The sequence below is a fragment of the Tauraco erythrolophus genome, chromosome 4, assembly GCF_009769465.1.
Source record: "Tauraco erythrolophus isolate bTauEry1 chromosome 4, bTauEry1.pri, whole genome shotgun sequence".
Lineage (NCBI taxonomy): Eukaryota > Metazoa > Chordata > Aves > Musophagiformes > Musophagidae > Tauraco > Tauraco erythrolophus.
Genome location: NC_141468.1, coordinates 14,354,367 through 14,381,874, shown reverse-complemented (window position 1 = coordinate 14,381,874; position 27,508 = coordinate 14,354,367). Strand labels below are relative to the sequence as shown.

Below are 27,508 nucleotides of genomic sequence, written 5' to 3'. Positions count from 1 at the left end.
AATCCTTTCAGGATTAAACTGAAAAATATTAGCAGGGCAACAGCATGAGAAAAAAACACTTTTTTTGGTCCAGAATTTTCCTTTATAGTCATAGATTCATAGATTTCTAGGTTGGAAAAGACCTTAGAGATCATCGAGTCCAACCATCCCTAATCCCCATTAAACCATATCCTCAAGTAGATCATCCACCCTATTCTTAAACACATCCAGGGATGGGGACTCAACCACCTCCCTGGGCAGCTTATTCCAGTGGCTGACAACCCTTTCAGAGAAGAAATACTTCCTAACATCCAACCTGAATCTCCCCTGACTAAGCTTATGCCCATTTCCTCTTGTTCTATCACCCATCACTAACGTAAAGAGCCCTTCCCCTACCTCCCCACCATCTTTTCTCAAGTACTTATAGGCCGTAATCAGGTCTCCCCTCAGCCTCCTCTTCTCCAGGCTAAACAGCCCCAACTCCCTCAGCCGCTCCTCATAAGTTTTATTTTCCAGCCCCTTGACCAGTTTAGTTGCCCTTCTTTGGACTCGCTCCAGGAGCTCAATATCTCTCTTAAAGCGAGGGGCCCAAAACTGGACACAATATTCCAGGTGCGGCCTCACCAGTGCCGAGTACAGGGGCAGGATCACTTCCCTGCTCCTGCTGGTCACACTATTCTTGATACACGCCAGTATCCCATTGGCCTTTTTGGCCACCTGGGCACACTGCTGGCTCATATCAAGCCGGTAGTCAACCAACACCCCCAGGTCCTTCTCTGCCAGGCAGCTCTCCAGCCACTCCTCCCCGAGTCTATAGCGATGCTTGGGGTTTTTATACCCCAAGTGAAGGACTCTGCACTTGGCCTTATTAAAGCTCATGCCATTGGCCTCAGCCCAACGATCCAGTCTGTTCAAATCCCTCTGAAGGGCCTCCCTACCCTCGAGCAGATCAACACAGCCTCCCAGCTTGGTGTCGTCCGCAAATTTACTGAGGGTACATTCAATTCCCTCATCCAGGTCATTGATAAAGATGTTAAACAGAACTGGACCCAGCACTGAGCCCTGGGGAACCCCACTGGTGACCGGCCTCCAGCCAGATTTAGCCCCATTTACCACCACTCTTTGGGCCCGGCCATCCAGCCAGTTTTTAACCCAAAGGAGGGTGTGCAGTCCTTGACACTAAGTTGTCTAAGAAAAATATATACATGAAAGAAGTCTAAATCTTAGTTCTAAGCTAAGACTATGCTCAAGGATTCCATTGGAAGCTGAAAACAGAACTAAACCTCTGATTTTTTTATCTCTATTTGTAGTAACTATTCAGTTTTGTTTCATTTCACTTGCACGTGTTTATGGAAGGTCTTCACCTCTGTATCTGTCTTGAATAGATTTCAATACTGCCAAAGCTAACTTGACACATGTGCTGCAACTAGTGCTCCTCTGGGAGGAATTCTTAGCATTGCTCTCCTCACTTACGATTAGAACAGCAAAACATGGGACTTACTTACCAGGAGGTAAAGGCATGCACATGCCATTTGCAGCTTCCAGAATCCGACTCATGATGTGGAACACTGCAAATTCTCCTGCACTTCCTCGCTCATCACTGTATTTAACAAAGTAGCAACATATTAGGAATCTGAGATGCCCACACTCTCCTGGAGATATGTCAATCTGTTGTACTGCATGTGCACTGAACGCACGTGTTTTGGGTGAATTGCCATGGGATGCTATCTTGTTTCCTTAGGTGCCTGCCACCTAACAGCACTAGCTGTTCAATGCTGACACACAAAGTCTCTGTGGTGTCCCCTTTCTCCTTCCCCTACTACTGCGCATTTACAAGTCTCTCAGCAGCACCTGGTATCAACAGCAATAGGTGAAATATTTGGAGTGCTGGTATAAGTGACTTGGTGTTTAACACCCACTACCCAGCTTAAGACCACTGCGAACACAGAAACTCTGAACTCCAGCTGTAGAACTGCCTGTATGATTAATATGCTGGCTGAGAGAGGGCCAGCAGGATCACTAAAAAAGAGTAGCTGACAGTCACATTGACATTCGCAGTGACCACTGACTGTTCAAGAGAGCAGTACTCTTGAAGACCAAAATTATTATGCCCATACTTTAAAAGGCAGGCTGAAAACTTTAACAAATGACTTGCTCACAAGCAGAAGATGCAGGAATGAAGCTGGTATCTCCTCCAAACTTCTTTCATTATTCGATGTATCAGATTCAGCTAAAACAAAACAGAAAAGATTTAATGTTTCTAGGAGCCTGTGTACAGCAGGGCCTTGCTCTTCAGTCATTTCATACATCAGTTTATGTTAAAAACTTCTCATGAGACTCCTACTACAACTTTGATATTTATCTTTTTTTTTTCCTAGGGGCTTAAAATGTAAAATTAATTAAAATTTGAATTGTAACTGAAGTGCCCTATTCCAGAAGTTTAAAATAAGTGCTTCCAGCTCATCAAAGCATTGTGCAAGACGTGCAGCATCTTAACACATTGTGCTTCTTGGGAATCAACTGATCTCATGCTTTTGCATCAAATTCTCAAGTATCTGTTTGCTATGAAAGCAAAAACTGCATGATGATACTGAAGACTGTGGAATACTCAGTTTGCTGAAAAAATTCTGCAGGCAGAAACACAAATCTAGTCCTGGCAATGAGGAAAGATGAGACAAGCAAACACATCTCCTCCTCTATTGAGTTTCCTTTTTGTCCACACTGAAGTAAAACAATCCCTTGGTCCATATTGTCGCTTCTTTGCGCTCTCGGTGCAAAGCCAGAACTGGCTGAGCTCCAGTACAGACTCTCAGCATACAAAAGCCACAAGCCCTGTTCTCACTTGGGCCTTCTAAGCTTCTGCAGCCAAAAAAGAAACCATGCATGAAAGAGTTGAAATAACTTCCTCTAGCCAGTCCCTCACAGTTGTCACGTGTAACCACTTCCATATCGCAGTAACGGAATTGAGATGCTTCCTCTATGCCTTTCACTTCTGGGCCTCAAAGTGCACTAATCCATCAATCCTGGGAAACTCTCAGGAAGCAAGTCTGGCCCCTGTGTTGCAGAGAGGTATCACGAGAAGTTACAAAACCCTTTTCCCCCCCAAGATGGCCACAATCCAGGAATCCTTTTCCCTGCTCTCTTTTCTTCTCATCGGCTCTGCCCTCTCCAACTTCTAACTTGTCACAGGCTCTGAGCAACAGAGAAACAAGACACACAGGAGAAGTTTAAATGAGAAGGCTTGAACAGAAATATTGGTCTTCAGTAATGCTCCTGAGTGCTCTCCTCTGTACCTTGGCCAAGGAACCTCTAGAAGGTAGCACCTTTTCCCTCCATGACTCCCATCCAGCCTTGTGCAGCTATCTGACATAGAATAACCACCTAACACTTTTCAACTTCATACTTTCTGGATGCAGTGGAAAGCTTCAGTTTAATCTCTCTGGAGTATAGCAAGTTTTCTCCATTCGTTTTCCAAGAAATGAGCGATTTCCAGTTTTCAGAAAAGGGTCACAAGAACTGCACCTGCTGCCAGAATGACTTTCATTTCTGGCCAGGACACAGGGTGCAGCTAAGGCCTCTGCATTGGGAGCTACAGCGGGATCTGAAGATCACTGTTGAGGTGAAGGGAAGCTTCTTACAAACTCCAGAATCACCTCTCATTGTTTGTGAAACAAAATTGTTTCATGGCTATGATACTCCAGAATCAACATTCTTTCCTTAACAACACAGCAGACTGTACAGTTTTCACAGACAACAGCTTCTGAAGTCAATGTCAACCCAGCTATCACAACATACTTAAATACACGGACACTGATGACATGACACCCTTACCAACAGCACTACTCACTTTCAAGATCAGCCACAACGGACACTGTAGAAAACACATACGGAAAGAGAAGCCATGTCTCAAACTTTTTTCAGTATATAACACACAGAACAACGTGCCTAAGAGAAAGGAAACATTATCTGTTTTACAGAGGAAGTACAGGCAGCTTCCTCTCCAAGGCTAGCAGCAGGTCTCTGGGGGAACCAAGTTAAGAGCTAAACCCATACCTTCACAGCAAAGCCATACAAGATGATGTTTTTTTGGGCAAGTATCAGAAGCCATTTCCCTTGGAGTGCTCTAAACTACTGAGAGAAAACATGATCAACAATGAGAGTGCATGCAATGGGGTCTAGGCTGACATTTGCAAAGCACCTTGCTGTCTTGAAACATTTCCAGGCAAAGGTGTTGAGTAGACTGAAGTTCCACTAAAGTCATTTGGAACCACAAGTGCTCAGCTCCTATGGCTGTTTCTACAGGAAAGACATGGAAATAGCCAAAGAAAAGAATCAGGAGAAAATGGAGTAAGACAGGGTCTTGCTGTCTTCTAGACTCCCCCCTGTGCAGGGGATACAAGGCAGTCCTCCTCCTATTGAGGAAACGCAAATCCAAATGGTGTTTTGTCTTCTGTTCCTCTGCAGCTGACACCACATCAGATGATAGCTAGCCACAGACATCAGTCAAAAAGGTGCAGCCACTGTAGCAACTTCCAGAGAAATTTCAACAGTTTATTCTGATCTGTCTCTTTCTTGTGCCACCAGCTGCCTGTTTGCTCTGCCTCCCCTTCCATTTGCTGTCAGGGCAGCAAATGTCATGCTGTTTCTGAAAGTTTTTTCCTTCCTTCCCTGCCCTGCTGAAATGAAAAGAATGAGATAGGGAGTAAAGCTAAGATAAAGAGCTTGCAGGGGAGAGAGAACATGGACATACAAACAATTACTGCAGACTAGGTGGCATGTGAACTGGTAACCAGGCATACTCAGGCTCTGCAGACCTCCCTGGCAAACAAGGGAATTCCCACTGAGACATTTCATTCACGCTTCCCCAGGTTACTTCTCTGTATACAAACACACGCAGTTCTCTGACAGCAACCAGCCATTAGTCTGTTGTTTTATGAGAAACTGTCCATGTCTTGGCTACTTCGACTTCAGCTGCAGCTGATTTATACAGTGGCCACATGCCACAGAGCCCTATTCTCAGCCACTCCTTTGCTCCTGAATGTAATTAAAAAATATTTTATTACAGCAGAGAAGTAAATGATTTCACGTCTCTTCCTGTTTCATCAGTTTCAGTAGCTCAGCTACATGCTGTTGATGCTACAGAAAACTGTTGGAAGAATCAAAACAATTCATTCCCCTGAAGAACTTCCAAACATTTAGGATACAGAAAGGTTTAAGATTTAAGAGTTTCTGACCAGGATGACAGGAAACCCAAGCATAATGATGACATAATTTCTAAAGATTTCCAAACAGCACCTAAGATGCACCAGTCAGAGGGCACAAGCAATTTTAGAGATATATTATCTTTGCTTATAGTAGCTTTTCCAAGAATGAGAAGTCTGTAAATTGAGTTGACAGACTTCTTGCTTTTAGTGATGTTAAAAAAAAAAATGCTAAGAGTTTGCTGATGGGGAGGACTGAGATTTGTTTTGGTTGTAAGATTTAGTCTACAATAATTTAGTCTTGCAGATCAAGGCTGCATAGGTGTTTTCATATTTTTTATCTTAGTTTATATTAAGAATGAACAAATGATAACTAGAAAATGAATGAAAGGAGAACAAACATTCTACTTCTGCTTCTTTCAGCAGTGTTTTCAGGTACAAAGCTTTGGTTCATGCTGTACTGTTTCTATTTTAGTCAGTTACTAGTTTTTCTTTTCTTCCTATAAAGATACAGAAAACAGACTGCTGATTAGCAATAAAACAACAATAGAAAAGTCAGTAACATCGGTGGAAGCTGCGGTGGTTCAGAGAACGCTAACATCTACAGCATGACCAACTTCAGAAAAGATGCAGGCACCAAGAAAGTTTCCTGAGATTTCCATCCCTACAAAACAGCACTGTGGGGAGTTTCTGCTGAATCCGGCGACAGGGCTAGCGCAAACACAAAGAACACGATTTACTTGTTGCCATGTGAACTCCTGTGGACTCTGCATTCTGCGCTTAAAGGATTCGATGCTGAGACATACAAAACCAGGCACAATAATTTCTATGCACAACAGTTACAGTTTTTACAGTCTATTTCTTTAAAGTTTCTCTTAAGAGGCTGAAAGAGAGAAAATTAAGAATTTGGAAGCAAGTTTTCACTGTAGTTTATGTGGATATCTTCAGGCAAAACTCTGTCTCTTGTTACACTCACAAAAAGTCCGTGGAAGCCAATATGTAGGAGTAATGATGATACACTCTCATGCCGTATTGGAGAGAAATCTTTTTTGCTTAACTTGTATTTCCTCTGATGGCACTTTCATTATTCAAAACACACAGCAATGTATTCTACAGGAAACAAAATGGATCTAAAGACCATTCTTTCAACTTTCAAGATGAGTTCACATTTTGACTTCTGGGAGTAGACCATATTTGTACAAGCTGTAAAGGGAACCGTTTCTTCTGTATTCTGAGTGACCAATACAACTCTTTTCAATATTATTTAAGTATTATATGTCCTTTATCAATATAAACATTATTAAGCAGCAAAATATTATTAAGCACCTTAAAACCAATCTCCTCCCAACAAACATATGCTATATACACACAACACACACCCAAGACCCTCCCCCTCAACAAATACACGTTTGCTCACAACAGTGACTATGAAATCAAACTAACCAGATTTGCAACATAATCCAAAACTATTTCGTCAATCTTCTTTTTTCCTACATATTGTAGATGTCTCATAAGGTGATCCTTTAGCTGAGCAACCATCTAGAAAAAAAAAAGTCAACAATTCAGTGTCCTTACGGCATTTTCAAAAAGATGAAAAAGCTCCACCACGTGCAGGGCCTCATCAATACAAAGTAGCATAGCAAAGCTTTCAAATTCCAGTGTGAGATTCCAAGCTACCCTACAAGCTTGCCGAATTCAACAGCAGATCTGCATATTCAAAATGGTTACTTGGTGCAAATTCAGCAAAATGAATGTTAAATTAAACTTTCAATGACATTAAATAGAAAAAGCTTACAGCTCTTATCTCTCTCTGGGTCAAGCCAAGTGAATAGAAGGATTTTAATATGAACATTGAATCCTAAGAATATAAGTATTTATTACACACAAATAAAACTGAGGGATTCTACAACAGAGAAAACTAGCACAAGTACAGTTTGTGGTAGTAGCCAAGAACCTGAGAACCTGAGTGATTAATGGCAGCCTCAGGTTAAACATTAATTGAAAAGTCTTTAAAATCAGATATTTGTTTTCATACAGTCCATGCCACTTGCTATCCTGTCCTTTCTGAAACATTCTCTGACCTCATGTAGCTTCTGATTGCCACTCAAGTCCATGCTGGTTCTTTGCTGAGAATTACTATGAAGTGTTATTTGTTTCAAAGCTCAGAGAAAAACTGAGGGAAATAAAACATTTGTCTCAAGCAGTTTACAAGTAGATTAATCCCAACGCATCAGGACAGCAACACAGGTACTAGGAAAGCACAGACAAAGGACAGCAGTGACCTACTTTTTGGATCTATCTGAATAAACTGCAGGGAAGGAATGTAGAGAAGCTTCAGAGAATGAGAGGCAGAACTTGGAAACAAGGGGACAAGACTGCAAAGAATGAAGATTTGTCTTAGATTTGGACAGACAGGACAGTGTTGATATGCTCTTCACAGATGCAGTGTTGAGACCTTCCAGTGCAGGCTGAAGAGTTTTATTTGGTTTTAATAGTAACAGAACAAGAGATAAGTGAAGATCTTTACTCAGACAGAAGGAGGACAGGTAGTGATCTGAGATAGGACTTATTACCCCAACGCATAAGAATGGTAGATCCTTTGGGGAGATCATCAGTGAAAACAGTGCAAAAGAGGAAGAGACCTCAGAATAGCCATAGCAGTCCCAGAAGTGAGGTAGAAGGAAAAAGAGACAGTAAAAAAGGTGTTAAATTGAGGATCAGGAAGATCTGTGATCTTCTCTTGAGGGAAGCAGTTAATGGGGAATTCACCTATACACATTTTAAAGATGTAAAGTAGCCCCAAAATAACTGACAGATTAATACAAACTCGAGGAGGGTGGAATAACAGTTTCTAGCCAAAGAAAAGTGCAAAAAGCATTTTGACAAATCAACTTTCCATTGCTGTTTTTCCCCAATGCCTTATGATATGATGACATTGTGACTATGAACTCTAAAACTTTGGAAATACAGTGTTTGTCCCATAGCTACTTTGAGTGAGCTTCTACTCAGCACTGGAATTCATAAGCTTACTCTTTACATTTGCTGAGGTTGTGCGTCCTCTAGTGCACACTGTGACAAAAGCACATACCAGTCCCATTAGTAATTGCTGCTGATAATCTTCCTCTTGAAAGAGAGGTACTAGCCTTTCCTCTGAAATAAACAGAGCAAGAATCATTCAAAGACATGAGGCAACAGAAATACCGTGAGACTTCAACCAGCTTCAAAAGTACTTAGAAACATACACAAACAAACAGAAGTTGTGGTTTGATCTACTCACCTACAGAACCAAGACACTGAAGAATCAAGGACTGTCTAAGAGAGAACTGAGGAATGGAAAATAACCCTGTATCTGCCATCTTTTCCCTCAACATGGTGCTTAATATTGAGCATAGAGGAATGTACACCAGCCTGGAATGACACCAGCCTGTCACACTACTTTACACTTCATTTGTATTACTCTTTTCTTTGATATTTAAGGGATAATTATCAGTGTGGTGATTCAGTAGACCAAAGAGACTCAAAGAACCTTCTGGTAACACCAGTGCAAACCCATATGCTACTTAGAACTTGTAATTTACAGGCAAACAAGCCAAAACAGCTACACAGGTTTTCCAAGGAAACGGCCAGACACAAAAGTTAAATACTCCACAGAATCACCTCTCTCTTTCCTGGTTCTCTCCCACGGTCTGGCTGCTTCTGTTATTCAGATTTGCAGACCACTATGTACAAGAACACAACTTTTCTAACTAAATGGAAGGAGGTTACAGTATCTATTGAAATTTAATACCCTGTATTTCCTAATCAGTGCTTCCTGTCTACTAAGTAACAAAAGCAATCTCCTATTTCATCATGTAGCATAAAATCAAGTCAACATTGCAAAAATTTAGCACTTGGGTCCGTAAAAAGTTCTCTCCAGCCATCTTCGCTCACCTTGAAATATATTTACCCCACCACTTAGCAGCACAAAGGCCTGTATTGCTTGATTTTGAAGGACTTGAAGAAAAATCTACAGGGAAGACATGCTACACTGATGCTTGCTACTGGCTGGCAGTTATCTAGAAATTCTCTAGTAACAGTTAAATATCTGACTTCTTTATCAATAAGCACCTTTGGAAAACATATGAACCTGCGACTAGCAAAGTTGACAAAAGGTCCCTCAAAGCCAGAACCCACAGCAATAACCTGCAGTGGTGCAGATGACCAGTGTTAGGGGCTGGAAATCAGTGCACTGAAAATTCTTTGTAATAAAAGGAGTGAGCAGCACTCGGATCAGCATCATTTCACAGCACACAACAGCAGGGCACATGGAAGGCACTGATGTGAGAACAGCTGGAATATAATTTACTACTAAATTCAGTTTTATTTATTTGTGACAGAGGAATTGAGCATCACAAAATCTCAAGTGTTCCTGGCCTAGGGAAATTCATTACATGTCTGCTTTCTGTACACCATGATTTTTCACCAGCCATAAGCTACCGTATGGAAGTTCTAGAGTTGCAAAGGCAGCTATAAGTGGAAAAAACTCAACAGTAACAAAATGTCATTGATACTCTGCTCCAGGAGAAATATCCTGAAGAAGAAATCCTTAGACAGACAAAGGTTTACTGCTTATGTTGTTAGATCCTGCATGAAGGATTTATTTTTAAAGGTTTCCCAGTCAGTATATAATCCTACCACTACTATCGGAGAGATAATTTTCCTCTAATTTAATAACTGCTCATCTTAATGCCTCAAACTCTTCAGTGCTGAAAACACACACAGCAATTTATTTTTAGCCAACAGCAGCTAGATGGAAATATTCTCATAAATCTTACAGCTAAGGCCTACTTCAAGACAAGTTTTACTTACCAGAGTCCCAAGTGTCCAGATGAGAAAGCACCCTGGGGTTTGAAACAAAAATCAGCTTGTTTCATATGCATTACTCTAAAGGATTTCATAAAGACACTGAAAAGCTTAAATGACCCTTTGATCTTTCCAACACAGCTAAAGAAATCCAAGAACTGTACATGTGACTACATTTAGTAAAGAAATTACTGTCTGGGTTGCATAAGAATAACTCTTCCTGTCTACCACAAATACCCTACCTCTAGAGGCCTGGATGTTTCAGATCATGCTGCAGTAACTGATTTTCAGCTAGACGATCTTATTTAAAGTAAAATGTCTAATCAGATACCTAATCTACTATTGAAATGGCACATTAAATCCTTCAACATACTTCAAAAAAACAAGAAAGGGTAAATATAATAGAAAATGGTACCTACTTTTTGGCGTTTTCAAAAATATTCCTCAAATACGCTGTGGTTCTTCTCTCCTCTCTCTGGTTTGTAAACAAATAAAAATCCCCAAATGAACAAGGTAGAAGGCCAATTAAAACACTCTCTGATAAAATGCAGATGAGAAATTAAACTGGTTTTCCCTCCGAATGGAAATAGTGCACAGTGGGGCTTCAACCCACCTTCCAACTACCCACGCTCATAGGCACTCACCACGTGGAGCCTGCATGACAATACAGGTACACACAAGCTCTGCTTTTGTTTAGTTTCTTGCGTTATTTTAACAGAGCAAGACTCACAGGCGATCGCCTTGTAAGTAAAATGACTGCAAGTCTTTGCACTTCTCATAATCAGATTCCCATTTTTTTATCCTCAAAATAAAAAAAAAAAGCTAACTCTCTTGTGTTTGGCTTTAAGACATCCCCTTCAGAGGCAGCTCTGGAGACTGTTTCAGTACATGCATATTTACCTCTTCTGAAAGGTGACGCCATTCCCTCCTGAGCACATTATTGTGGTAGTGCAAGTGTGGCTCTGCATACTTCACACTCTCCAAGTTTGAGTTGAGTTTCTCCCAGAAGCCTTTGGAGTTTTGGAACTGCAAAGTATTGCAGAGAAAGCATGAATAACAGGCTGCACTCTTAAAGCGATACCTAATCACCCTCCCACTAAGTGATCAGAAATAACTGTGATTAATGTGGCTTCATAACAACCTAAGCGAAAAAAGTCAAACAAAAGCAGTTACACTATTTTTTCCAGCACTTCAATTTCCTTAATTTGATGGTGAGGTAACACTTACTTAAAAGCAAGGTCAAGATTTGGTGCCTGTAATGCAGATACTTTGCCACCTTAGGATCCTTTTAAGTCACTGGAAAGAAATGAGTACTTCTAGGTCATAATTCATCTGACCTATTTCAGCTGCTGCCTGGCTATGCAGGGATGGGGTCAGGAAGGCCAAGGCATGGATGGAGCTGAACTTGGCGAGGGATGCAAAGAATAATAAGGGCTTCTACAGGTATGTCATCCAGAAAAGGAAGGTCAAAGAAAGCGTACCTCCCTGATGAGCAAGACTGGTAAACTGGTAACAACGGACAAAGAGAAGGCTGAGGTACTTAACTTTTTTGCCTCAGTCTTCACACCAGCAACTTCTCTTCCCACACTTCTTGAATGGGTAGGCCACAAGGCAGGGAGTTGGGGAGCAAACTCCCTCCCACTATAAGAGAAGATCAGGTTCGTGGCCACCTGAGGAACCTGAATATAACTAAGTCTATGGCAGTCAGAAGTCGTCCCTGGTAAATGGAAAAAGGGAAACATGGCACCCATTTTTAAAAAGGTTAGAAAGGAAGACTCTAGGAACTACCAACCTGTCAGCCTCATCTCTGTGGCTGAAAAGATCATGGAACAGATCTGCCTAGAAGTTACACTAAGGCACATGGAGGACAGGGAGGTGATTCGAGACAGTCAGCATGGCTTCACCAAAAGCAAGTCCTGCCTGACCAACCTAGTAGCCTTCTATGATGGAGTGGCTGTATCAGTGGAAAAAGGAAGAGTTATGGGTGTTGTCTATCTGGACTTCTGTAAGGCCTTTGACATGGTCCCCCATAACACCTTTCTCTTTAAATTGGAGAGACATGGATTTGATGGGTGGACTGTTCGGTGGATGAGGAATTGGTTGGATGGTCTCATCCAGAGGGTAGTGGTCAATAGCTCATAGATTCATAGATTTCTAGGTTGGAAAAGACCTTAGAGATCATCGAGTCCAACCATCCCTAATCCCCATTAAACCATATCCTCAAGTAGATCATCCACCCTATTCTTAAACACATCCAGGGATGGGGACTCGACCACCTCCCTGGGCAGCCTATTCCAGTGGCTGACAACCCTTTCAGAGAAGAAATACTTCCTAACATCCAACCTGAATCTCCCCTGACTAAGCTTATACCCATTTCCTCTTGTTCTATCACCCATCACTAATGTAAAGAGCCCTTCCCCTACCTCCCCACCATCTTTTCTCAAGTATTTATAGGCCGTAATCAGGTCTCCCCTCAGCCTCCTCTTCTTCAGGCTAAACAGCCCCAACTCCCTCAGCCGCTCCTCATAAGTTTTATTTTCCAGCCCCTTGACCAGTTTAGTTGCCCTTCTTTGGACTCGCTCCAGGAGCTCAATATCTCTCTTAAAGCGAGGGGCCCAAAACTGGACACAATATTCCAGGTGCGGCCTCACCAGTGCCGAGTACAGGGGCAGGATCACTTCCCTGCTCCTGCTGGTCACACTATTCTTGATACACGCCAGTATCCCATTGGCCTTTTTGGCCACCTGGGCACACTGCTGGCTCATATCAAGCCGGTAGTCAACCAACACCCCCAGGTCCTTCTCCGCCAGGCAGCTCTCCAGCCACTCCTCCCCGAGCCTGTAGCGATGCTTGGGGTTTTTATACCCCAAGTGAAGGACTCTGCACTTGGCCTTATTAAAGCTCATGCCATTGGCCTCAGCCCAACGATCCAGTCTGTTCAAATCCCTCTGAAGGGCCTCCCTACCCGCGAGCAGATCGACACAGCCTCCCAGCTTGGTGTCGTCCGCAAATTTACTGAGGGTACATTCAATTCCCTCATCCAGGTCATTGATAAAGATGTTAAACAGAACTGGACCCAGCACTGAGCCCTGGGGAACCCCACTGGTGACTGGCCTCCAGTCGGATTTAGCCCCATTTACCACCACTCTTTGGGCCCGGCCATCCAGCCAGTTTTTAACCCAAAGGAGGGCGTACCTATCCAGGCCAGCAGTTACCAGTTTCTCCACCAGAACACTATGAGAAACTGTATCAAAGGCTTTACTGAGGTCCAGGAAAACTACATCCACAGCCCTTCCCTCGTCAACCAGGCGGGTCACCCTGTCATAGAAGGTGATCAGGTTTGATTGGCAAGACCTGCCTTTCATAAACCCATGTTGACTGGGCCTGATCACCCGGTTAACCTGTATGTGCTCATTAATAGCACTCAAGATAACCTGTTCCATGACTTTGCCCGTCACCGAGGTCAAACTGACAGGCCTGTAGTTCCCCAGATCCTCCTTCCGCCCTTTTTTGTAAATGGGGGTAACATCCGCCAGCCTCCAGTCCAGCGGAACTTCCCCAGTGAGCCAAGACTGTCCAAAGATAATGGACAGGGGTTTGGCAATGACATCCGCCAGCTCTCTCAGGACTCTCGGGTGGATACCATCAGGCCCCATAGACTTGTGGGCATCCAGCCGGAGGAGCAGTTCCTTGACCCGTTCCTCTGGGATCACAGGAGCTTCGATTTGCTCTCCCTCCCTGCTCTCAGACACCGAAGGCCAGCTCACCTGGGAACTACTAACCTTATTATTAAAGACTGAGGCAAAGAAGGCATTAAGGACCTCAGCCTTGTCCTCATCCCTAGTGACTAACGCACCCCCTGAGTCCAGTAGGGGCTGGAGGTGATCTTTAGCCCTCCTTTTGTTATTAATATATTTATAGAAAGACTTTTTGTTGTCCCTTACGGAGCTGGCTAGTCTAAGTTCCAATTGGGCTTTTGCCCCCCTGATTATCTCCCTACATGTCCTAACTTCCTCCCTGTATTGATTCCTGGATGCCTGCCCATTCTTCCAAGACTTATAGACATCCCTTTTTCTTTTGAGATGTTCCCAAATCTCCTTTGTCATCCAAGCTGGTTTTCTACCCCGGCGGCTCGACTTCCGGCACACAGGGACAGCTCGCTCCTGTGCCTCCAGAATTTCCTTTTTGAATAGTAACCATCCCTCCTGCGCCCCCTTACCCTTGAGAGCTATCTCCCATTGGACTTTGTTAACCAGACTTCTAAACAGCCCAAAGTCAGCTCTCCCAAAGTCCAGCTTGGCCGTTTTAGTGTTCCCCCTTCTAATTTCCCCTAGAATTGAGAATTCTATTATCTCATGGTCACTATGCCCCAGGCGTCCTCCAACCTTCACATCTCCCACAAGACCTTCTCTGTTCACAAACAGCAGGTCTAGGGGAGCACCTTCTCTAGTCGGTTCACTGACCAGTTGCGATAGGAAGTTGTCCTCCACACTCTGCAGAAACCGCCTAGACTGTTTCCTGACTGCCATGTTATACTTCCAACAAACATCAGGTAGGTTAAAGTCACCCATAAGGACAAGGGCTAGTGAGCGCAAGACTTCCCCCAGTTGTTTAAAGAATAGCTCATCAGTTTCACTGTCCTGACAGGGTGGCCTGTAGCAGATTCCCACTACAATATCCGCCTTCATAGGCCCCCCTTTGATTTTTACCCACAGACATTCTACTAGGTCATCCCCAACATTTAACTCTAAACAGTTTAGACCTTCCCTTACATACAGGGCAACCTCACCACCCCTTCTACCTCTCCTATCCCTCCTGAAGAGTTTGTAGCCATCCATGGTAGCACTCCAGTTAGAGTTCAATGTTCTGATGAAGACTGGTGACAAGTGGTGTCCCTCAGGGGTCCGTATTGGGACTAGTACTGTTTAATATCTTCACCAGTGACACAGACAGTGGGGTCGAGTGCACCCTCAGCAAGTTTGCAGACAACACCAAGTTGAGTGGTGCAGCTGACATGCCTGAGGGATGGGATGCCATCCAGAGGGACCTGGACAGGCTCAAGAAGTGGGCCCATATGTACATCATAATGTTCAAAAAGTCCACATGCAAGGTCCTGCACATGGGTTGGGGCAATCCCAAGCACAAGTACAGGCTGGGCAGAGAATGGATTGAGAGCAGCCCTGAGGAGAAGGACTTGGGGTTGCTGGTGGATGAGAAGCTCAACATGAGCCAGCAATGTGCGCTGGCAGCCCAGAAAGCCAACAGTATCCTGGGCTGCATCCAAAGAAGCGTGACCAGTAGGTCGAGGGAGGGGATTCTGCCTCTCTACTCTGCTCTCCTGAGATCCCACCTGGAGTACTGCCTTCAGCTCTGGAGTCCGCAACACAAGGACATGGAGCTGCTGGAGCAAGTCCAAAGGATGGCCACAAAGTTGATCCGAGGGCTGAAGCACCTCTACTATGAAGACAGGCTGAGAGAGTTGGGGCTCTTCAGTCTGGAGAAGGGCTCTAGGGTGATCTTATTGCAGTCTTCCAGTACATGAAGGGGACCTACAGGAAAGCTGGAGAGGGACCTTTTTATAAAGGCATGTAGTGATAGGACAAGGGGCAATGGCTTTAAACTGTAAGAGGGGACATTTAGATTAGATATAAGGAAGAAATTTGTTAGAATGATGGTGGTGGAACACTGGAACAGGTTGCCCAGAGAGGTGGTAGATGGCCCATCCTGGGAAACATTCAAAGTCAGGTTGGACAGGACTCCGAGCAACCTGACCTAGTTGAAGATGTCCCTGCTCACTGCAGGAGGGTTGGACTAGAAAACCTTTAAAGGTCCCTTCCAACGCAAACTATTCTATGATTGTATGTTTGGGATGGGAATAACTGCACCACAGACTACACTAGCCATATTGTCTAGACTTCCGCTGACTGTAAAAGGAGCCTTGGGCAACTGACTTACACGTAAATGTTTACATTTGGTCTAATAAATCCCGTTCTGGGTTTCTAGTAGTTCCAAAAAGATGAAAACCATCATGACCCCAGCAGCTGCAGGCTGCCACTATTTTCAAGCTGCATTAATACTTTCATTGCAAACATCCATTTGCCAATCTCAAGCAACAATGCTCATCCCAGAAAAGAAACAAAATCCAAACATTTCCACAGCCATTATAAAGCCTTTGCCTCTAATGCTGAAATTAATTTAAACTCATCTTTGACAGACAAGAGGAAAAACCCAAACAAACACACACTGGCTTCCGGAGCTAGTTCTTGGACTGGATATAAAGATTTGAAGCCACTGTTTATAAAGGGAGAGTGATGTGATCATTGCTGAGGAAGAGATGAGATTAAGGCAATTCTTTTTGGCAGTTTTAAAAAACAAGAGATGGTACTAGCTGTTCTTGCCCTCCTTTATATACATTTATCTTCCCATACAGACACTACAGTAGTGACATTTGAAGGAAGGGAAGTTTGAGTTCACAGTATTCCTGCGTCTTGCATGAACATGTTGGATTTTGCTCTCCCTCCCCTACTTTTCTACAATGGCAATAACTTTAGAAGAAAACATAAGTAGCCTTTAAAACCACCTCCTACTATAAGCTACAATTTGCCAAGGAAAATAAATTGCAGAGACTCAATCCTGCCAGCCATTTCCCTCTTGCTGCCAGCGCTGACTGCCACTTTATTGTTGCAGCTGCAGCAGAGAATAAATCTCCTTTTTGCTTCATGTTGGTTATACTTAGCAGCTGGAAACTAGGAGTGCATATGGCACCATATGTTCACCCTGCTGGAGCTAATTAACATAGATCTACAACCTCCTACTGCAGTATGTTGCCTAAAAGTTACCAATACGCAATCGGAGAAATATCAAGACTATAGCGTAAGGGTATCATCTGGTGACCAATTCATGCAACTGCAACAGCACCACCACTGCAAAACCTCATTCAGGCCACCTCATTCATTTTGGTGTGTGGCAGGGGGAAAGCAAGACAGCAGGCTTCTTTCACATATTGAGTCTGTGACAGGAAGTGGTAGACTTCAGAATTAAAAGCCAACATCACTGAAAACCTGCACTGTATTAGATCTCGTTAAAAAGTCAAAAGTTTAAAATAAAGGATTATTTTAATTAAATCTGTTTTTTCTTGAAGATCATCAGGGAAAGGACTAGAAAGAGAAGGCTTCTTTGTCTTAGGCGGTGTTTATTTTGCGGACATTTCTAGAGAGTCAGGAATTAATACCTCAGCATGAACACCTGAAAGACACTGTACTACCAGAAGCCAAAGCGAGGCCTTACCAGGTTGCAATTCATGAAGAGCTCCCATGAAGCCTTTCATAAGTAGTGTTGTTTTAGCTGAAGACAAAGAGAACGCTCTGCTATACCTCTCTGAAAGGATGCAGGGTGCCAATGACCTTTAAGAGGCTCATGTCCTCTCCCTGGGAACTGTAGTGCTATGTTTCCCCAGCAGCAAAGGTATTCCAAGAGCGTGTAACTAACTACGTAGCTGCACAGGCAGCTACTCCTTGAAACATCACTCGTCACCCCAGTGGCTCAGCACAGCATGTGGGAGAGGCTTCCTTTTCCTGTGCTGATCTCTGACAGCTGCTTGCACTACACATCTTCACTCTTCTCCTGGACTTCCTTCTACTTTCTCGCCCTTTCTTCCTCCCGCCCCTTCCTTCTCCCCTTCTGATCAAGCCTATTTGTACTCCTTCAAGTTTGGTTTCTGTGTTTCAAAAGGAAAAACCCAAAAAACACCCCAACGGATTACAAGTAATCTTGCTAATTACAATCCTTATGCAAAGCTTTTTGACAATTGGACTCTGTTCCCCCTTTCTCACAGACTACCTCAGTATCTCTTGTTGAACAGGAATTTAGTGATAAAAATACACCTGTTAGCCAAAATTTTTTGTGAATGTGGACATTGCCCTCCTAAAGGCTCCCATCAATTCATGGGCTTGAGAACTCCAAAAAGCTTCTCAGAGTAACAATTCACCATTGTTTCTGTGAAATACCATAAAATCTTTGCAAAAGAAACATAGGACCAGATTTGTCACCAGGGTCTGACTTGTGATGCCAACAACATACACCAACTGAAACCCTCACAACTGACCAGTTCAACTCAAGCTATGGTGGGTTTGTGTCACTAGAGTGGTACAAAGCAGCCAAAGCACTAACCCTTACCCTGTGTATTACCATCTTTGTCCTCACTCAAGAGTCAGAGCAATTTGCAGTCAAAAGTAGCAGGAAATATTTGTCTTTGGTTCAACTCTGACCTTTTCAATCTGTTTAGGTTTCAGACAGAAATAGGAAATGAGTTCCACAATCAGGAAGTATAGCCGCTAAAGGCATTTGCCCCCAGGGGCTTGAGGTTCAATCTCAGACAAATTAAAGGCCTGCTAACTTTGACCTCAGTGAATTACAGGGATTATCTAGCAACAAATTTTCTCAAGATCTGATTTTCCCAGGTGTCCTAGCTACCAGGGCAGTCTTCCCAAGCAAAACATCCGAAGCTCGATTCCCTGACAGCAATCACATGAAACCGTAGCAGCACGGCTGTGATGCAGTGCTGCGGAGTGAGAGAGAAGTGGGCAATTTCACTGATTTTAAAAGATTTTGTGAACACTGAAGTTTTATGAGCTAATTATAATCACTGGAGAGAAAACGGCCTCTCACCTCTTTAAAGTGCTACGTGAAACAATATTGTCATATATCCAGAGTCTACTCTCATGTGTTGTTGGTACTGTTGGGTTCAAGCTCCGACTCTTCACATTAGCCCTCCGCAACAAGCTGCTTACTAAAAGCCTCTTTCAGATTTTGTAGGGGAGCACTTTGGAAAATTTCAAGTATTTCTTTAAACTGGAGCTGAGGGAGTGGAATGGAAGACGGGAAGAATCGCTCATGCTGTTTTCAATGGAAACTACAATTTCCTACCCAAACAGCATGTGCTCTTCCCATCCAGCTCATTGCCTTTTCCAGGCTGTGCAGGAATTTGTCTAGATTTAGGTAGCCAAAGCCCTGACATCAGTGCAATCACAGGATGCTATGGACAAAAAGTAAGAGGGTCATGAACCATTGGTACCAATGGCAGCATAACAAATTATTCTGAAAGTGGGGATACGTAGAGATATGTAGTAATCCTACATGTCTGTAGCGGCAAGTTTACCTCCAGCTAATGAAATCACAAAATAAAGAGATATCAACTAATCCTAAGAGGAATTAATTCTTGGAGGACCTTCCCTGTTGAATGGAAGAAGCCTCTTTGGAAAAGTGAAAAAAATCATCTTGGTACTAACAAGCATCAGTCTGAGTAGCTGATATTTTGGTAAACGTATAAGATATTTCAAACAGGGCAATTTTCTCCTCACCCATATTTTTGGATAAGGTTGTCAGCACACTGCTTCATTAGTATTTAGCAAACTGCCTGCTGTTCCCCACCAAAAAAAAGCTCCTAACCTGCAAATATCAACGTGGTTCTATATGGGAACTTACCTCTAACACAGGTAGAGAAATAATGTCTGTTGCACATGTCACTCCAGGGATCATCTATAAACGCAGACAAATTATAAATCATTTAGCATAAAACATGGGCCTGTTTGGGTATCTAAGTGTATCTCCATTATCCGTTTCCTTGGTGAAACTAGCTAGCTAGTCAAAACTGTACGTTCAGTTTTGCCGAAAAGAAATAAGGAAGATGTTTCTATTGTTCATTTCATTTAAAAAAAGACAACATATTAAAACAGTGTCAGAGCAGAGAAATTAAAATGAGATATTTGCTTTAACTGTAGGGTTTTGCCTAAAGTTATTTTACTTACTCATAAATCTTAACTCTACTGACACTGTTTGTCTTGGAAACAACTGCATGATTTTCCTGGTTAAATATATTTTGTATTCATTATAAATCTCCTATGATAAGAAATAAATTAATATCTCATTATGAAAACTGAGAGATTTAATCATCTGTTCCATCATAGTAGCTGTTCTGGTTTTATAAATGCTCTTATTTGTTGACAAAAAATAGGACTCATGAAAAACACAACTAACATTAAGACTTGACAAAATGAAACAGGCATAAAGCACACATATGGATTTAGAGTATGTCTATGAAAAGGTAAGGCATACAAGTTAAAGGTAGTATTAAAGGTGAAAAAAATCGACTCCCTCTAGCTATTAAAGTACCAGCTGTTTTCTTACCCCAGTCCAGTCAAGCAGTGATGTGTAGGGCAAAAGTTTATCCAGGTTGTGAGTTTCTGGACACATTCTGCAGTACAGGGAGGCTTAATGCAATGCAAAAAGATTTATAAGGGTAAGATTGTATAAACTACTAGTTAACAAGAGCAAGAGCAGGTTTCACAGTCAGTTCCTTATCTAACACTTTTCTAGGGACAAGTCCTGCTGCTGCCTCTGAAACAGCTTCCTCCACAGTGGAACTGGTCCCATTCTGTGCACAAAAGGAGGAAGAGAAGTCCAGATGGCTGCAGGGCAGGGTCAGCTGCTTGGCTACAGCTCAGTGCTGCAGGGGTCCTTTGTACAAAGGCTCAGGGCACAGGACATGCACTGGCTAGGCTGAATTATCAGTTATCAGAAGACAATATCATGATATGCCAAATCCTTACAAAAAAATGGTTTGGGCTGGGCTACAGGAGAGCTGTTCCTCTACTCCAATCTCAATTACTTACATCCCAGACATCCAAGAGAGGAGTCAGATGGAGAATTTGCTCTCCAGTGACCAAAAATAATGATAAATCTATTTATCTCACTAGACAGAAGAACACATTTCAAAAGTTTTACTCCCAATCTGATTTTGAGAGATCTATGTATCTTCTAAACTGCTAATATTGTCTCCAACACCACAAAATGCAGGTCAGTTAACACAAATCACAACCAGAAAGTTTGGAAAGAGAGACAGTTTGTAAAATTGTGACTTCTCCTTAAGTCAAAACTAGGGCATGCAGGAAAATTCAGTGCGCAGGAAAAGAAATACCTACCGACGATAAATTCTTGAATGGGGTCAAAAGAATGACATGTCGACAGGTTCTCAGAAATCCACCAAATAATCTGTCAGAATGAGAACAGAGGAGTTTGTCACATCTCTATTTAAGCACGTGTTTTAAGAGATTATAGAAACTTTGTTTGCGATAGCAACACTTTTCATGAAGCAGTGATAAAAAGAAAAATGTTTTCAGGACAGCCTTGAGCAGTAAAGAAGCTTGGGCAGTCCAACTGGTGAGTCTCTTGGCACTGCCAAAAGGTACATGTGAATCAGGACTTTTCTTCTTTGGCTGGTATCATTCATGCCCTGACCCTGCTTTGTATAAAAGACATCAGTCAGTGAAAAAGCTTAGAGGAGGTTCTTTTCCCACCTGCATTTCCAAGTCTTCTGTGTGTCGGAAGTACAGCAGAGCACAATGTAGAGCTGCCAATCTCTCGCTGTCTCGTTTGCTGTTCTGTAGGAACTGTAGTAAGGCGCTGTCACTGATGCTGACAGCATACATACTTCCTAGGCAGCAATCCAAGACTGTTGACAAGAGTGGGGATTGGATGGAGCAGTTTTGCAACATGTCAATTCTTGCATCCTCACCTGAAGAACATCGGTTTGAGAATAAAAAGGACCAAGAACATAAAATCTGGTTTCTACCAGTATTTCTCCTAAGACTCCCAGGTCCCCAGCAGTAAAAAACAAGTCTGCCTCATGCACTAGCTGCTCGGATATTGCACTGAAGAGGAGGAGAAATGTGCTGGCTGGGTGAAGGAAGTAAACAAGGAGTACAGTCCATACTCAGTTCTCTCCTTCCCTAGTTCTGAAGCGGAGAAGGTGTATGGATTTGAGGCTTGCAATGCTGTCCCAGGACAAATCAGGGTACACAAGATGGAACAGAGAAGGGAACAAGGGTAGTAATAGGGCTACAACAGTAGAATTGGCACCTAAGGGTACAGTTCAGAACTGCTAACATGCAGAATCATGATACAAACTTGTGTTGGCAGACCTCTTTTTATCAATCCCAATCGCAGAGCAGTATTTCATTATGTACACACAACAGGTGTTAGCTTCCTGTGATGCTGCCCCTGTGCAAGTTCCCCCTTCTCACCTCTCTATTGCCCAATCAGAACAACAGATTTCTGTTTTCAAACAAAGGCCTTCCACTTCCAAAAATAACCCACTTCCCATAAAGACATGTTTGTTGGAAATGAAATAACGTGCCTCTCAGATGAGACTAAATCAAATTGCATCAGCCTGATCAGGTGAAGGAAACACAGATTTCCTCTCCCCACACCCTCCAAACACACACATTTAGAGCAACTCAATTGGAGGAAGGAAATGTAAAATCAAATTTACATCTCCATGTGAAATTTGAGAACAGTGGAGGACAGAGATGCATGTGCAAAGATGGGGGAAGGGAAACTATGAAACCAAGGCAAAGAATTTCAAATTCAGTGAAAGGTCTTCTATTTCATAACAAGCTAAAAGTACGTAATAGATGGAAGTATGAAATGTCACTTCAGATTCTCTTTTTGAAGTGGAAAGTGGCAAAAACGCCATTCTTAGTTTCTCAATCTCTCCTTCTTCAGAACACTGTGCAATAAAGCAAACATTGAGAAATACAAATTTCATGCAAAGAGATTGGAACAAGTTTCCACTACAAGAATAAAATTACTTCAAGCAGCAGTCTTACTATACCTGTCAGAAACAAACTATAGCACAGCAGGTCAGGATGCTGAATATTCAGGAGGTGCAGGAACTGGCCAGGCAAATAAGCAGCCACATAATAGTCTATTTAAAGAAAATAACAGTAGTCACTTTAGCACTTATTCACTTATTTGCTTTGAGAGGCTGTTTCACACGATTCTCATCTTGGCCCACTTCTCTCTGATGGAATTGATTATATCTAGGAAATATAAAAGGAGTTAATTAAAAGCTGCTGTTGTATTAACACAGCAATGCATCCGAGTTTCCAGAGGAGGATTCAAGAGGCTTAAGACACTCAAGAACTCTGCAGCTGATCTCCGGAGAAGAGTCTGAGGCAATTTCAGAGTAAGTTTCTTACTAATAATGAGGTATTGCAGTAGCAAACGCCAAATATAAAAGTTAAGCAAAACAAAAGCAACAAAATAATACAACTACTTCAAGTCAAGAAAAAAAAAAACCACACTTTTCTTTTAGAGAAGGGTGAGCCATTTGTCACCCTTCTGGGGACAGAGAACAGCAGTCACACAGGGAAATAACACAAGTAACCTACCAAGATTCATAAAAGCCACTTCCTTCAATTGATGAGATTCTTTTCTTTCTAGAGAAACTGTAAAAGTTTTGTTGTAACCTGGGGAAAAATAATATTTAAAAAAAACCCAACAAAACAAAACAAAAAACAATAAACAGCATCTGTTACAAGACAAGTATGACTTTTGAGCTAGAAACTTCAGCAGTGCCAAAACACTCAAACAGGGATATTTTAGACTGGTTTATGGGCTTGTCTGCACAGACAGATTTACTTCATCCTAAACAGAGCTGCTGCATACTTAGTAGACCTGCACCCACACAATGCAGGTCTTTAATATGCGGAAACTGGCCATGCACTGCACAGCCCATGTTCACGTTTAAAGAAGCATTTCGTCCCCGAGCAAGCTTGTGTAAAAATACCTCCCCCCAAAAAAACCCAAACACAAAACCTTTAAGTAGCTGTGCTTCACATTTTAGTGATCTTTCAACTGCTTTAGAGAATTTCCAGTTTGTTTATCTGCATGCCCTATTGCTGCAATTTAGTTCAGCTCCGTTTAAACAGAGTTTAATTTCAGACCTGCAGTGTTTGCATGGGCTTTACATCAGCACAGCTATTATTTTATTCTAGACTTGCACCATACTACTTCTGGCATCCAGTAAGAGTGACATAGAGCCCCTAAACTTTCTCAATCTCTGAGAAAAACTGAAGATTAAAATAACTAAGGAGACAACGACTGGCTTCTGAATGTCCATGCTGTGATATCCTAGAGGCTGAATGGTGTCATGATCAGGATGCTACTTAATACTGCATCGAAATTCATGACAAGATGACCGATCCACAGTTTACAAGACCACCAAGGGAAAAAGATGATCATGTGCCACACTTCAATCACTCATCCAGGACTTTGATTCCTGACTCTGGGAGAGAGATATGCTTTATCTATGCTGTAAAAAAAAAAGAAATACGAGACCTCCAAGACCAACAGCAACACCACAGATGAAGTGGTATCTAAACCAAATAGTTTTTGACACAAGATACTGAGTGAAGTTTGCAGTAAGTCAGTATACTCATAATCATCACCCTGCTACCTGCCAACACAAACACATGCAAGCTAATATCATCACTGCAGAATACACCTGCATCATTAGTTTTGTGTTTATGCTACATCAAGTGACTGTGGGGACCTGCTTTAACAGGGGGAAGAAAGCTTTCTCCCAAGCTTACAGATGCTTCTGTGGGACACCTCAGGACCAGTCTTAAAATCCTCTCGTACGACTGATGAATCTCACATGAATCCATAAACAGCTCTGTACCCAACAACTCCATTCCATGAAGGTCATTTCAGATGCAGCTGGTCAATGTCACTATATTTATCCTCAGTTTCTTCCTGGTACTGATAGGGATGTACAAGGGCCACGGTTGGCTCCAAGCAATGCAACTAGCCTTCAGCTACACATCAAGCACACCTGGGGAAGTCAGCCCTTCATAGCAGTACAATGCAGATGCTGCCACACTCAGAATGGACTTTTCCAATTTGCTAATGCCTTCAAGAACACAAAAATCCAGTTCATTCAATCCCACAATGTTCCAGTAGCAGAGTCACATGTTAGTGCAGCTCTGACACATGAAGTTTCCTGATACAAGAAAGCAAACACTTAAAGTAAAACAGCAGTATGTTGTTCACTTGAATATGGTTACTCCATACTATGTAGCTTCTCAGTTAAGAATTCATTTGCCCCTCTCCTCTATGTATCACATGAGAAAGATCTTGCTAATGACAAGTTTTGCTCTGATCAGAATAAACAATGTTCTTTATTCTTTTCAAGAAAAAAAAAAGGTCTTAAAATTAAGAGCTACAGCACCACTTACATAGCAACTATTCTTACAGTCAGTGGGTGTTGCACCTCTTGCTGTGAAAATGACATGTTGAACTGGAACTCTAAACAAACTTTCAAGCTAAGAGCTGTTGGCTCTATTTCCCATACAAACGCCTTATGGCATAAGTACAACACACCTGCAAGCTTCCACAGATTTCACTGATGTTTGTGCTCAGCACGCCGGAAAGTCTGGCTAGAAATAAGGGACCAAATTAATAGCCCCTCATGAGGCCACCGGTTTGAAGCTACTCATTCAGCATCAGGCAGGAAGTCTACAGCAGGGAAGTCAACCTTGCAGCTAAAGGCAGCTGCTGTCTTTAAACACCAGCCACAGTAGTTTATTGTCTGCAGACTTTGGTAGCTATTTGTTTTGCAAGGCATTCTGTGACACTTTCAACAAAGTGACATTCTCCAAAATAAGGCATAATTTCACAGGTTAATCTTACCTTTATGTAAAAAATATATGGAGTATGTTATTTCATCAGGAATATCAGAGGCTAGACTACAACACACACACAAGCCTCCTAAAAAGACAAAAAAGGAAAAGAAAATTGACTTGTTCACTTGAATACCCAGGCATCTTTACACTGTACAAACTAAAGCAAGATTGTTTCAAATTAGAAACTAAAAATAATCTCTCAGAAAAGGTAAAGATTACAGAAATATATATTACATATCTCTAACTACTATGTACCTAACAAAACACAAAAATAAGAGGAGGCAAGATGGCACAATGGAAACCTTGGTTCTGACACAGCCGGTTCTCCTCTTTAGAAACACAATTTTAGCCCTTCCCAATGAAATCATGCTTCCAGCCAGAAAACTGATCAACCCTTTCACTCCACAGACTGCCTCAATCTCCAGATTATTTTCTGTTCAGGGACTGTCAAATACACACAGAACAATATAGTAAAACACAATTTGTTTGCTTTCTAAGTAACTTCATATTGGCAACAGCATGACAGGCTACCAGAGCTTTCTCACACTAGAAATGATAGTCACTTCTCCCCTTTTCAGCCCAAAATGTTGCTAATTCCATTTTTAGGAGAAAAGTCAGTCCTTGGCACAAGCTCATTTCAGCCAAGGTACTCTGTGCAGGAATGCTCCCCCCTCCCAGCCTAATTCTAAATCAAACTGATAGACTGTTTTGACTCCACTGGATGGTAGTCCTCCCTCCATCTCTTACAAAAACTTTAATCCACTTACTCCGATGCTTTGGCAAGCTGCTTTGGCATTCATTTTAGAAACTGCTTCCAAGCCACATTATCCCAATCCAGTGGGAAAGCTGGGCCACAACTGTGACCATTCACCTTTTACCTTTACTGAAAGTTTATCACTTAAAAGAAAAAAAAGGTAATACTAATACAGATACTTTTCTACTAAAAAAAAAGTTTATATATACAAGGTATACAGAAAAAGGCACAGTATGGAAAAAGCAGCACAGCTACTAAAGTATTTTACTTGGTTAAATGCCTCGTACTTCAGACTGCAAGGCTGTACCATAGCTGTGATACAGGTATGGCTGAAGCACTTCACACTTCTGGGGAAGGTAAATACTTTCTTTTGAGATGCACTTTTTTTTCTGCTTATCCTTAGCTGATTGAATATTATTTGATACAGTTTTGCTTGGATATTTGAGTCATTTAGACAACAGACAGGGCATTTTGCCAGAGCACTTGGCATCTTTCAGAGCATGCATAATTTCTAAAGTAGCAGCATCAGGACTCATGAGGAAGACTGGAAAAGCTCCAGCAACCCACAACGCTGTTATATTACCAACAGCTCCCTTCCAACACTGCAGATTTCTTTCTTGTATGCTGGAGGCTAGTGTATACACTGCTCTGTAAATTGCACAACATACAAGTGAGTCTGTTCAGGTTGAACTGTCGGTGGGTACATAAGCAAGCTGATCACAAAAACAGTGGCTATGGGGGACTATTAATAGGACATGCATCTTTCAACTCTAGGATACTGGTCTAAATGTTAAGAAATTGAACTATGACTAACAAAAAATACCAAACGGTGCTCCACTAATACAGATAGAAACACGACAGTCTCAGATCAGCAAGTGTCCAAGCAATTACATCTGATACCATCCTGGCAATCCCATTAGAGCAGTCAGAGACTGAGAATATAATACAAATTCCTTTCCTACCCTTACCAGGGCTCTCTGCAAATTAGAGCTGGGATCTGCTGATCCAGAGAAAGCTTGTTATCCAATTGCACTTATATGTTAAGTGTTTTACACAAAGGCAGCACCAACTCTTCTACACTATCCATTTCAAAATCATTTGCGAACAGTAAGAGCTGTAGATAAATGCCACAAGGTGAGAAGACTCACGTGAAGATATATTTAGATGGACTCTTATCTTTTCAAAAATAAAAATGATCTCAACCACAA

At 42.2% G+C, this 27,508-nt stretch overlaps 1 protein-coding gene across 1 annotated transcript in view; it reads right to left on the bottom strand.

Moving 5' to 3' along the window:
- GSAP (gamma-secretase activating protein) overlaps nucleotides 1–27,508 on the bottom strand; it is a 55,532-nt gene that overhangs the window by 7,999 nt on the left and 20,025 nt on the right. The window contains exons 13-26 of the mRNA XM_086609711.1: nucleotides 25,554–25,631; nucleotides 23,252–23,329; nucleotides 22,693–22,785; nucleotides 21,377–21,594; nucleotides 21,002–21,071; nucleotides 20,208–20,290; nucleotides 19,506–19,559; nucleotides 10,923–11,048; nucleotides 10,442–10,497; nucleotides 10,029–10,060; nucleotides 8,269–8,330; nucleotides 6,624–6,719; nucleotides 2,139–2,209; nucleotides 1,485–1,579 (exon numbers count right to left, since the gene is read on the bottom strand). Coding sequence (XP_086465837.1) covers nucleotides 1,485–1,579; nucleotides 2,139–2,209; nucleotides 6,624–6,719; nucleotides 8,269–8,330; nucleotides 10,029–10,060; nucleotides 10,442–10,497; nucleotides 10,923–11,048; nucleotides 19,506–19,559; nucleotides 20,208–20,290; nucleotides 21,002–21,071; nucleotides 21,377–21,594; nucleotides 22,693–22,785; nucleotides 23,252–23,329; nucleotides 25,554–25,631 — 1,212 coding nt within the window. The remainder of the gene's footprint in view (nucleotides 1–1,484; nucleotides 1,580–2,138; nucleotides 2,210–6,623; nucleotides 6,720–8,268; nucleotides 8,331–10,028; nucleotides 10,061–10,441; nucleotides 10,498–10,922; nucleotides 11,049–19,505; nucleotides 19,560–20,207; nucleotides 20,291–21,001; nucleotides 21,072–21,376; nucleotides 21,595–22,692; nucleotides 22,786–23,251; nucleotides 23,330–25,553; nucleotides 25,632–27,508) is intronic.